At 38.1% G+C, this 13,164-nt stretch overlaps 1 protein-coding gene across 1 annotated transcript in view; it reads left to right on the top strand.

The window, feature by feature from the left end:
• LOC128664505 (ADAMTS-like protein 3) overlaps window positions 1-13,164 on the top strand; it is a gene marked incomplete at its 5' end in the record, with an annotated part of 417,110 nt that overhangs the window by 96,630 nt on the left and 307,316 nt on the right. The window contains one exon of the mRNA XM_053719326.1: window positions 4,278-4,435. Within this exon, the coding sequence (XP_053575301.1) occupies window positions 4,278-4,435 (158 nt within the window). The remainder of the gene's footprint in view (window positions 1-4,277; window positions 4,436-13,164) is intronic.

Raw genomic sequence — 13,164 nt, 5'->3', positions numbered from 1 at the left:
CAAGTTTGTATTTATTTTAACTAGGTAGAATAGTTATTAAATAGTTATTAAATATTTACTAACTACCTAGCTAAAATAAATACAAATTTACCTGTAAAATAAAACCTAACCTAAGTTACACTAACACCTAACACTACACTATAATTACTTAAATAAATTAACTAAATTAAATACAATTACCTAAATTAAATTAAATTAGCTAAAGTACAAAAAAACACTAAATTACAGAAAATAATAAACAAATGACAGATATTTAAACTAATTACACCTAATCTAATAGCCCTATTAAAATAAAAAAGCACCCCCAAAATAAAAAAACCCTAGCCTAAACTAAACTACCAATAGCCCTTAAAAGGGCCTTTTGCGGGGCATTGCCCCAAAGTAATCAGCTCTTTTACCTGTAAAAAAAAATACAAACAACCCCCCCAACAGTAAAACCCACCACCCACACAGCCAACCCCCCAAATAAAATACTAGCTAAAAAAAACCTAAGCTCCCCATTGCCCTGAAAAGGACATTTGGATGGGCATTGCCCTTAAAAGGGCAGTTAGCTCGTTTGCAAGCCCAAGCCCCTAATCTAAAAAATAAACCCACCCAATACACCCTTAAAAAAACCTAACACTAACCCCCTGAAGATCGACTTACCGGGAGACGTCTTCATCCAAGCGGGCAAAGTAGTCCTCCAGAAGGGCAGAAGTCTTCATCCAAGCCGGGCAGAAGTGGTCCTCCAGACGGGCAGAAGTCTTCATCCAGACGGCATCTTCTATCTTCATCTATTCTGCATGGAGCGGGTCCATCTTCAAGACATCCGACGCGGAGCATCCTCTTCATCCGACGACTAACACAGAATGAAGGTACCTTTAAGTGACGTCATCCAAGATGGCGTCCCTTAGATTCCAATTGGCTGATAGAATTCTATCAGCCAATCGGAATTAAGGTAGAAATAATTCTATTGGTTGATTCAATCAGCCAATAGGATTGAAGTTCAATCCTATTGGCTGATCCAATCAGCCAATAGGATTGAGCTCGCATTCTAAAAATTGGGTGAGAGAGTGAGCGCTAAAAGCTAAAAAGGCTAAAATGACTAAAGACAGTATAAATTTAATATGGCAATTTCAATATACATAATATATAAAATACAATTTATAAAATACAATTACGCACATATACAGTGTCTAAAACCTACATGGATCCATGATATGTCTATAGAATTATGGTACACGTACTATACCAAGGTGATGATGTACCAAAATATGAGCACAACAAAAATAAAACGAAGCAAAGGTAAAATACAAATGTGGGTTAATAACTAAAAGCAAGAATAAAATACAAATGAGGATTAATAACCAATCCTGTGATTTATGTGGCAAACAAAAATAAAAATATCACAATATAAAAAGTGTCCAAAATAAACAAATGTATGAAGTTCAAAGTGTTCAATGCTGATGTGTACCTTCAATGTGTCGTGAAGAAGTGGTAGATATATAACTTAAAGATGCAAAAATCCAAACATAAGCCAAAATAGTCAATACAAAATATTACAAAAAGTGGATCCTATCAGTGCGGTGATGGTCACAAGTAAAAGTGAAAATATATATAAAAAATATATATAAAAAATTATATATATAAAAATAAAAACAGCAAAAAATAAAGCAAAAATTAAGTCCAAAACGAATTAAGTCCAAAAAAATTAAGTCCAAAAAATATATATTCTGAACCTGCAATTAAACAAGAAAGAACAATAGTGCAATAACGTTTATACACTTAATAAAGTAATAGGAAATAATCTCACCAGTATGTCAACGCGTTTCGGACTTTCCCACGCCTTTTTCAAGACTAGGAATTAGCTTATGTTTGGATTTTTGCATCTTTAAGTTATATATCTACCACTTCTTCACGACACATTGAAGGTACACATCAGCATTGGACACTTTGAACTTCATACATTTGTTTATTTTGGACACTTTTTATATTGTGATATTTTTATTTTTGTTTGCCACATACATCACAGGATTGGTCATTAACCCTCATTTGTATTTTTTTTCTTGCTTTTTGTTATTAACCCACATTTGTATTTTACCTTTGCTTCGTTTTATTTTTGTTGTGCTCATATTTTGGTACATCATCACCTTGGTATAGTACGTGTACCATAATTCTATAGACATATCATGGATCCATGTAGGTTTTAGACACTGTATATGTGCGTAATTGTATTTTATAAAGCAAGATTTTATAAAGGCATTTTTACTAGCGCTCGGTTTACTACCTACATCTTACCCTTGAGCTCGCATTCTATTGGCTGTTCCAATCAGCCAATAGAATGCGAGCTCAATCCTATTGGCTGATAGGATCAGCCAATAGGATTGAACTTCAATCCTATTGGCTGATTGCATCAGCCAATAGGATTTTTTCTACCTTAATTCCGATTGGCTGATAGAATTCTATCAGCCAATCAGAATCTAAGGGACGCCATCTTGGATGACGTCACTTAAAGGTACCTTCATTCTGTGTTAGTCGTCGGATGAAGAGGATGCTCCGCATCGGATATCTTGAAGATGGACCCGCTCCGCGCTGGATGGATGAAGATAGAAGATGCCGTCTGGATGAAGTCTTCTGCCCATCTGGAGAACCACTTCTGCCCGGCTTGAATGAAGACTTCTGCCCGTTTGAAGGACCACTTCGCCCTGCTTGGATGAAGACGTCTCCCGGTAAGTCGATCTTCAGGGGGTTAGTGTTAGGTTTTTTAAGGGTGTATTGGGTGGGTTTTATTTTTAGGTTAGGGACTTTGGGCGGCAAAATAGCTAACTGCCCTTTTAAGGGCAATGCTCATCCAAATGCCCTTTTCAGGGCAATGGGGAGCTTAGGTTTTTTTTAGATAGGTTTTTATTTGGGGGGTTGGTTGTGTGGGTGGTGGGTTTTACTGTTGGGGGCTGTTTGTATTTTTCTACAGGTAAAAGAGCTGATTACTTTGGGCAATGCCCCGCAAAAGGCCCTTTTAAGGGCTATTGGTAGTTTAGTTTAGGCTAGGGTTTTTTTTTTGGGGGGGGGGATGCTTTTTTATTTTAATAGGGCTATTCAATTAGGTGTAATTAGTTTAAATTTCTATAATTTGTTTATTATTTTCTGTAATTTAGTGGGGGGTTTTTGTACTTTAGCTAATTTAATTTAATTTAGGTAATTGTATGTAATTTATTTAATTGTATTTAATTTAGTTCATTTATTTAATTATAGTGTAGTGTTAGGTGTAATTGTAACTTAAGTTAGGTTTTATTTTACAGGTACTTTTGTATTTATTTTAGCTAGGTAGTTATTAAATAGTTAATAACTATTTAGTAACGATTGTACCTAGTTAAAATAAATACAAACTTGCCTGTAAAATGAAAATTAACCCTAAGCTAGCTACAATGTAACTATTAGTTATATTGTAGCTATCTTACGGTTTATTTTACAGGTAAGTATTTAGTTTTTAATAGGAATAATTTAGTTAATGATAGGAATTTTTAGTTAGATTTCTTTTAATTATATTTAAGTTAGGGGGTGTTAGGGTTAGACTTAGATTTAGGGGTTAATAACTTTAACATAGTGGCGGCGAATTTGGGGGCGGCAGATTAGGGGTTAATAAATGTAGGTAGGTGGTGGCGATGTTAGGGACAGCAGATTAGGGTTTAATAATATTTAACTAGTGTTTGCGAGGTGAGAGTGCGGCTGTTTAGTTGTTAATATATTTATTATAGTGGCGGCGATGTCCAGTTCGGCAGATTAGGGGTTAAAATTTTTCTTTTAGTGTTTGCAATGTGGTGAGGGCCTCGGTTTAGGGGTTAATAGTTAGTTGATGGGTGTTAGTGTACTTTTTAGCACTTTAGTTAAGAGTTTTATGCTATGGCATTGTAGTGTAAAACTCTTAACTACTGACTTTAATATGCGGTACCAGTCTTGACAGGAGAGGGTGTACCGCTCACTTTTTGGCAGGCTCGTAATACCGGTGCTATGCAAGTCCCATTGAAAAAAAGAGGATGCACAATTTACGTAAGTGGATTTGCGGTATTTCCAAGTCTGGCCAAAAAAGTGAGCGGTACACCTGTACCTGCAAGACTCGTAATACCAGCGGGCGTTAAAAAGCAGCGTTAGGACCAGCTAACGCTGCTTTGTAAGCCTAACGCAAAACTCATAATCTAGCCGTATATTATTAAAGATGTTGAAACTACTGCACTCGTTTCTTTGGTAAAGTTTTATGAAATGTTCTTCCAGTTCTTTAAGAAACTGTACCTTTTTTTCAGTTATTGAATCAAAGACCCTGCAAGGTGACAGTGGAGAACACAACTTCATATCTGCTGGGACCTATATTATAGAAAATACAACGGTTGAATTTCAGAAGGGTTCAGAGAGGGAAATATTAAAAATCCCCGGCCCTCTGAGAGCAGATTTCATAATTAAGGTAATATCATTATGCAGCTGTCATTTTATTTGCAACCTTCTTTTTACTTTACATACCCTGCTGCAAACAGTTCTCTAAAGATTTGTGGTAACAGCGTTTTGTTTTATATTCTATAATCATCACAAAGCTCCTATGTTTGTGTAAACAAAATTCTTTTTTAACTAAGCGCATAAACATTTTAATTTATTCTCATCAAAACTAGTCATTACAACAATAGTTACATAATCTCTAGCCAATCAAGGCATGTACTAAGGTATTTTACCCAATGCTTGCCCAGGAATCTAGAAAATGAGGGAATAGTGGTAAATACTTAGGTGTGCTGCAAGAGAACAAGTAAGATAAGAAGCCTTCAGATTACATTTTGTAATGTTTAAAAGCTGTTTATTTAAATGTGATCTCTTTAAAGGAAATCTAGGGAGATCTAGATTGGCACACTGCTCACATAACATTTGTTTCTTTACAGTTGCCTATTTTATTTGCTGACCAAAGCACGCTACAAACCTAGTTTTTCTCCAAGTAATTCCTGATACTATAAATTGCAGCACATGGAATTAATCAAACAATGAATGTATCCCTTGCCTTAATTATATTTGATATTACAGTGAGTAGTCTGACTGATTTGAAAGTGATTGCTTTAGACCATTGTGTGCTTTACGGATTCAAGAGTTTTTGATTAAAGTTGTTCACTTGTATCATTTGTATAATATTATTAAGCAATTTGGCAACATATTTATTAAGTATCTTTAACCCTTTGATTTCCAGAGAGGGAGGCTATACATCACTGTTTTCTTTGGTAACCAAGGAGTTAATGATTAAGATGTTTACTTTTTTATTTAAATCATTGCTATTTTATAGAAATTACTGAAGAGAATATACAACCCCAGTCTTGCAACTTTCGCAACCTAACGGTCCATAACAAAGTATACTGTTAGAAAATTAATTAGTAACAAACATGAATGTAAAAGCCAGATATTACTTATCTCCTTGTATGTAATTAGTGTAAGCAACATTGCCTGGCTTTTCAGATAATGCTGAAAACAGAAGCTCTACAAACATTTAAGACAAGTTAAGTATTTCATAGAACTTACACATAAAAATAAGTTATAATGGGGCGGGGCGTGCAGCCGATTGCAATGGTCACACCTTTCTGAAGCTCCGGACACGGTTTAGCCTAAAACTCACCACTAACAACCTAGACACCTTCACTGGACTCAAAACATACCACTGATGATGAGGGGCCACGGGTAGCAAGTAAGACTACCCTTTTACGCTACGAAAATCATCAGATCTACGACCGTGCTCGATACGCCCGACCAATAAGCTGAAGGCCGCAACCACTTTGCATTAATGGTGCCGGTCCCGACACACCAACACATCTATCTGTAACAGCCATCAGTTACCACAATTGCCTCGGAGAGTAGGCTATCAACAGGTGAGACTGTGGAGCCTCCTAACCATGAATTCACACACCCGCATTAAGCAGCAGTCCTTTTTAGGCGGTAGAAAATAGTAAAGAAAAAAGGGGGGGGGGGGACTGACCTCAGCTCCATAAAGGTCTGGGGAGAAGTTTGAGGCTTTCGATTTTACATACGGCCCAGGCTACAGCTCCGACTTACTAAAGACTCTCTACATACATAGGGGATATGAAAAGATAGTACACATTTTAACCAACAATAAATAGCTACGGCCTCACTGGGCCCTATTTTGTGACGCATCTCTGAATCTTTGTCTCACACTAAGTTTGCACCCAGGGTACTATACTATAACCCCCAGCCAAGATTTATAGCAGCATAAGCCTCGATACGCCCGACCAATAAGCTGAAGGCCGCAACCACTTTGCATTAATGGTGCCGGTCCCGACACACCAACACATCTATCTGTAACAGCCATCAGTTACCACAATTGCCTCGGAGAGTAGGCTATCAACAGGTGAGACTGTGGAGCCTCCTAACCATGAATTCACACACCCGCATTAAGCAGCAGTCCTTTTTAGGCGGTAGAAAATAGTAAAGAAAAAAGGGGGGGGGGGGGAACTGACCTCAGCTCCATAAAGGTCTGGGGAGAAGTTTGAGGCTTTCGATTTTACATACGGCCCAGGCTACAGCTCCGACTTACTAAAGACTCTCTACATACATAGGGGATATGAAAAGATAGTACACATTTTAACCAACAATAAATAGCTACGGCCTCACTGGGCCCTATTTTGTGACGCATCTCTGAATCTTTGTCTCACACTAAGTTTGCACCCAGGGTACTATACTATAACCCCCAGCCAAGATTTATAGCAGCATAAGCCTCATAATCCCCTTTATAATTTATTTGACTACCTTATGTTTGTGGAACATTTTTGTCTGGCTCAGAGGAATTACAATTCCCTTGCTCACTCCCAGCACACCACACCAACATGGCCCAGTGCAGAACAAACAAATCTGGAAGAACCTCTAAGCTCATATCCTCTGGCTCAGGTTCAGTTAATACCTTCTTTAAGCACCAAGATAAAAAGAAACCTCCTAATCCATCAACTTCGGATATAGAAGACGATGCTCTTTCAGACCATATTAGCAAGACCCCACAAATATCAACCCCAGTCTTGCAACTTTCGCAACCTGATGGTCCAGTCACACTGAAAGCCATGGAAGCATTGAAATCTCAAGTAAAAGCCTGTATCAAAAAGGAATGCGCTGATCTAAAAAGGGAAATTAATGACCTAGGCTTCAGGGTAGGGACCCTCGAAGATGACAGAGAGGAACTGGCCAAAGAAATGACAGACATGTCACAAATAATCCAGCAACAGCAAACACAGATTCAAGACCTGGACCTCAAACCCGACGACATTGAAAACCAAACAAGACGCAACAACCTCATTATAAGAGGAGTACCCGAAACAGTAGTACCTGACGCTATACACCACTACCTACAAGAACTCTTCCAAGCGTTGGCTATTGCAAACTCAGTTGTGATCCCTGAGATTTCACTCGAAAGAGCACAATGTTCACTATGGCCCAAACCCGGAGAGAACCAACCTCCTAGAGACATCGTCTTATGCTTTTCGAGCTTCAAAGATAGAGATAAAATCCTAAATATTTCAAGAGCCCAGCAAAGCTTCTCCTACCTGGGTACAAAAATCCAGTTCTTTCAGGATCTCTCAGCTAAGACCCTGCAAAAACACAGAGACTTCCCCAGTCTAACCACGCATCTCAGATCCCTGAAAATACCCTACAGGTGGGGATTCCTTGTATCCCTCCAAGTCATCAAAAATGATAAACGTTTTGAATGTAAAGATCCAGAAGACGCCATCAACTTCTGCAGCTCCATGGGACTTCCCCTCACTTGAGAAAACCGTGATTCCCACATCAACAACCAAACAAGGCCTCTACTCCTCCACTAAACTTCTACAAGGAGTCTGAGTTTTCTTGTGAATTTCTGAGTGTCCACATATAAGTCAAAGTCATTCGCCCTTGTAGAAGGCACAAACGAGAGTCCTTTATTTAGAATATTGGTCTCATCTTTGGTAAGAATGTGGTCACTGAGATTTATGATCAGATTCGTGTTCTGCTCCCTCTCCGATACATTCTTGGGGGTCTGCCGGAACCCCCCCTCCTGGTACACTGCCTCGACCTTCCCCGTTTTTTGAACGGGTTACCATTCCTTGTCCGTTGCTTTCCTGTGTGTTGGAGGTTGTATGCACATTATCAGAGTCAGAGCTATTCCCCGAAGTGTCCACGGTGCCAGTAGGTTTTCTTCTATTGTACCTCTGTCTCCATGGCCTGTTCGCACGGTACTGAATCCTTTCCTCAGGACTCGGTAACCATCTATAGACAGTTTTACTCTTATAATCATTGGTGACATCTTCAAGTTTTTTATTTTTGAAGGCAATAAGTTCTGATTCATTCTTGTCCACTTCTTCTTTCAGTTTGGTGATCCAGTTTTTATCCTCTTCAGCACGTAATTTGTCAAGATGTAATTCTTCATATTTTTGTGTTTCTGATTTATTAATTTCCAGTAATCTTGTTACTTCTTCTATTACTAAGAGTAATAGGTACAGGGAACATTTATTTAAAATGTTGCACCATTTAATGCAAAATCCAGGATTATTCCTCCCTATTGTAGGGGTATTCCTTATCCTGAATCCTCTAGGTATAAATTTCGTACAGTGATATTCTGATAAGAATGATCCATGTAAAATCAGATCTTGTTCTTTTTTCTTTAGTTTCACCAATTTTGCATAGAGTTGTGTGGTTTGCAAGATTAATGCTTTTTGTGTTATAGCAGCAAATCTGATTCTTGATGCGTCTTCCTCAGTGAAGAAAAACTCTTCAGCGCCTTTAATCTCAGTGTCCTCTAAATTTTCTATAATCTCCTCCTCCATGTTGTCAGCCATATTAAAATTAGGTTAGTGTATTATAGTGAAATACATCTATCCTTAGTAAAAAGACAGTGCAACCCAGTGCAAATATGTGCCCCCTTGTATCCAATGTATGTTTATATTATATGGCCGGGTGCTAGACAATTGTAAATACAGGCATCAAGAAGTTAGTGAAGCACTCCAGATATCCAAAAAATAGATGCAGATTGCCCAGGGTGCTCGTTAGGTAGTCATATAATATATATACACACACATATATAAACATAAATACACATTTCCATTCAAATACATTGTCATATAAGACCTTTTAACCCTTATAACTTTTTAATTTTAATATTTATGTGAATAATTTTATTAGATAATGTATATATGAGTGTAACACTCTATTTTATTGTATTTATGTTGCCCTATTCCTTTACGCGAAGACGTGAGTCGCGCTATCCAGACAATTGCAAATTTATTTTTTTCCATTTCCATTTTTGAGCACGCTGACGTTAGCGTGCCACTTGTAATCTAGCCCATAATCACCCCATTTTCTACTATATCATATTATTCAGTGTATCTCAGTGTCCCATACCCAGCTAGGGAAGGGCCCAGACAATGTAAATACAACTGTCATCCTTATATAGATGAGTACAACCTACATAAACTACCAGATCATATTATTCAGTGTATCTCAGTGTCCCACACCCAGCTAGGAATGGGCCAGGACAATTTAAATACAACTGGTATCCTTATATAGATGAGAACAACCTGCATAAGCTGCCTATTATCTAGTAGATCATATTATTCAGTGTATCTCAGTGTCCCACGCCCAGCTAGGAATGGGCCAGGTAATGTAAATACAACTGTTATCCTTATGTAGATGAGTACAACCTGCATAAACTGTCTATAATCTAGTAGATCATATTATTCAGTGTATCTCAGTGTCCCACACCCAGCTAGGAATGGGCCAGGACAATTTAAATACAACTGTTATCCTTATGTAGATGAGTACAACCTGCATAAACTGTCTATAATCTAGTAGATCATATTATTCAGTGTATCTCAGTGTCCCACACCCAGCTAGGAATGGGCCAGGACAATTTAAATACAACTGTTATCCTTATGTAGATGAGTACAACCTGCATAAACTGCCTATTATCTAGTAGATCATATTATTCAGTGTATCTCAGTGTCCCACACCCAGCTAGGAATGGGCCAGGCAATGTAAATACAACTGTTATCCTTATGTAGATGAGTACAACCTGCATAAACTGTCTATAATCTAGTAGATCATATTATTCAGTGTATCTCAGTGTCCCACGCCCAGATAGGAATGGGCCAGGCAATGTAAATACAACTGTTATCCTTATGTAGATGAGTACAACCTGCATAAACTGTCTATAATCTAGTAGATCATATTATTCAGTGTATCTCAGTGTCCCACACCCAGCTAGGAATGGGCCAGGACAATTTAAATACAACTGTTATCCTTATGTAGATGAGTACAACCTGCATAAACTGTCTATAATCTAGTAGATCATATTATTCAGTGTATCTCAGTGTCCCACACCCAGCTAGGAATGGGCCAGGACAATTTAAATACAACTGTTATCCTTATGTAGATGAGTACAACCTGCATAAACTGTCTATAATCTAGTAGATCATATTATTCAGTGTATCTCAGTGTCCCACACCCAGCTAGGAATGGGCCAGGACAATTTAAATACAACTGGTATCCTTATATAGATGAGAACAACCTGCATAAGCTGCCTATTATCTAGTAGATCATATTATTCAGTGTATCTCAGTGTCCCACACCCAGCTAGGAATGGGCCAGGCAATGTAAATACAACTGTTATCCTTATGTAGATGAGTACAACCTGCATAAACTGTCTATAATCTAGTAGATCATATTATTCAGTGTATCTCAGTGTCCCACGCCCAGATAGGAATGGGCCAGGCAATGTAAATACAACTGTTATCCTTATGTAGATGAGTACAACCTGCATAAACTGTCTATAATCTAGTAGATCATATTATTCAGTGTATCTCAGTGTCCCACACCCAGCTAGGAATGGGCCAGGACAATTTAAATACAACTGTTATCCTTATGTAGATGAGTACAACCTGCATAAACTGTCTATAATCTAGTAGATCATATTATTCAGTGTATCTCAGTGTCCCACACCCAGCTAGGAATGGGCCAGGACAATTTAAATACAACTGTTATCCTTATGTAGATGAGTACAACCTGCATAAACTGTCTATAATCTAGTAGATCATATTATTCAGTGTATCTCAGTGTCCCACACCCAGCTAGGAATGGGCCAGGCAATGTAAATACAACTGTTATCCTTATGTAGATGAGTACAACCTGCATAAACTGTCTATAATCTAGTAGATCATATTATTCAGTGTATCTCAGTGTCCCACGCCCAGATAGGAATGGGCCAGGCAATGTAAATACAACTGTTATCCTTATGTAGATGAGTACAACCTGCATAAACTGTCTATAATCTAGTAGATCATATTATTCAGTGTATCTCAGTGTCCCACACCCAGCTAGGAATGGGCCAGGACAATTTAAATACAACTGGTATCCTTATGTAGATGAGTACAACCTGCATAAGCTGTCTATAATCTAGTAGATCATATTATTCAGTGTATCTCAGTGTCCCACACCCAGCTAGGAATGGGCCAGGACAATTTAAATACAACTGTTATCCTTATGTAGATGAGTACAACCTGCATAAACTGTCTATAATCTAGTAGATCATATTATTCAGTGTATCTCAGTGTCCCACACCCAGCTAGGAATGGGCCAGGACAATTTAAATACAACTGGTATCCTTATATAGATGAGAACAACCTGCATAAGCTGCCTATTATCTAGTAGATCATATTATTCAGTGTATCTCAGTGTCCCACACCCAGCTAGGAATGGGCCAGGCAATGTAAATACAACTGTTATCCTTATGTAGATGAGTACAACCTGCATAAACTGTCTATAATCTAGTAGATCATATTATTCAGTGTATCTCAGTGTCCCACGCCCAGATAGGAATGGGCCAGGCAATGTGAATACAACTGTTATCCTTATGTAGATGAGTACAACCTGCATAAACTGTCTATAATCTAGTAGATCATATTATTCAGTGTATCTCAGTGTCCCACACCCAGCTAGGAATGGGCCAGGACAATTTAAATACAACTGTTATCCTTATGTAGATGAGTACAACCTGCATAAACTGTCTATAATCTAGTAGATCATATTATTCAGTGTATCTCAGTGTCCCACACCCAGCTAGGAATGGGCCAGGCAATGTAAATACAACTGTTATCCTTATGTAGATGAGTACAAACTGCATAAACTGTCTATAATCTAGTAGATCATATTATTCAGTGTATCTCAGTGTCCCACGCCCAGATAGGAATGGGCCAGGCAATGTAAATACAACTGTTATCCTTATGTAGATGAGTACAACCTGCATAAACTGTCTATAATCTAGTAGATCATATTATTCAGTGTATCTCAGTGTCCCACACCCAGCTAGGAATGGGCCAGGACAATTTAAATACAACTGTTATCCTTATGTAGATGAGTACAACCTGCATAAACTGTCTATAATCTAGTAGATCATATTATTCAGTGTATCTCAGTGTCCCACACCCAGCTAGGAATGGGCCAGGACAATTTAAATACAACTGTTATCCTTATGTAGATGAGTACAACCTGCATAAACTGTCTATAATCTAGTAGATCATATTATTCAGTGTATCTCAGTGTCCCACACCCAGCTAGGAATGGGCCAGGACAATTTAAATACAACTGGTATCCTTATATAGATGAGAACAACCTGCATAAGCTGCCTATTATCTAGTAGATCATATTATTCAGTGTATCTCAGTGTCCCACACCCAGATAGGAATGGGCCAGGCAATGTAAATACAACTGGTATCCTTATGTAGATGAGTACAACCTGCATAAGCTGTCTATAATCTAGTAGATCATATTATTCAGTGTATCTCAGTGTCCCACGCCCAGATAGGAATGGGCCAGGACAATTTAAATACAACTGGTATCCTTATATAGATGAGAACAACCTGCATAAGCTGCCTATTATCTAGTAGATCATATTATTCAGTGTATCTCAGTGTCCCACGCCCAGATAGGAATGGGCCAGGCAATGTAAATACAACTGGTATCCTTATGTAGATGAGTACAACCTGCATAAACTGTCTATAATCTAGTAGATCATATTATTCAGTGTATCTCAGTGTCCCACACCCAGCTAGGAATGGGCCAGGACAATTTAAATACAACTGGTATCCTTATGTAGATGAGTACAACCTGCATAAGCTGTCTATAATCTAGTAG

Source organism: Bombina bombina, chromosome 6 (assembly GCF_027579735.1).
Source record: "Bombina bombina isolate aBomBom1 chromosome 6, aBomBom1.pri, whole genome shotgun sequence".
In the NCBI taxonomy this organism is placed as follows: Eukaryota; Metazoa; Chordata; class Amphibia; order Anura; family Bombinatoridae; genus Bombina; species Bombina bombina.
Note: the sequence above shows the minus strand (reverse complement) of the source record. Positions and strands in the feature narration are given on the sequence as shown.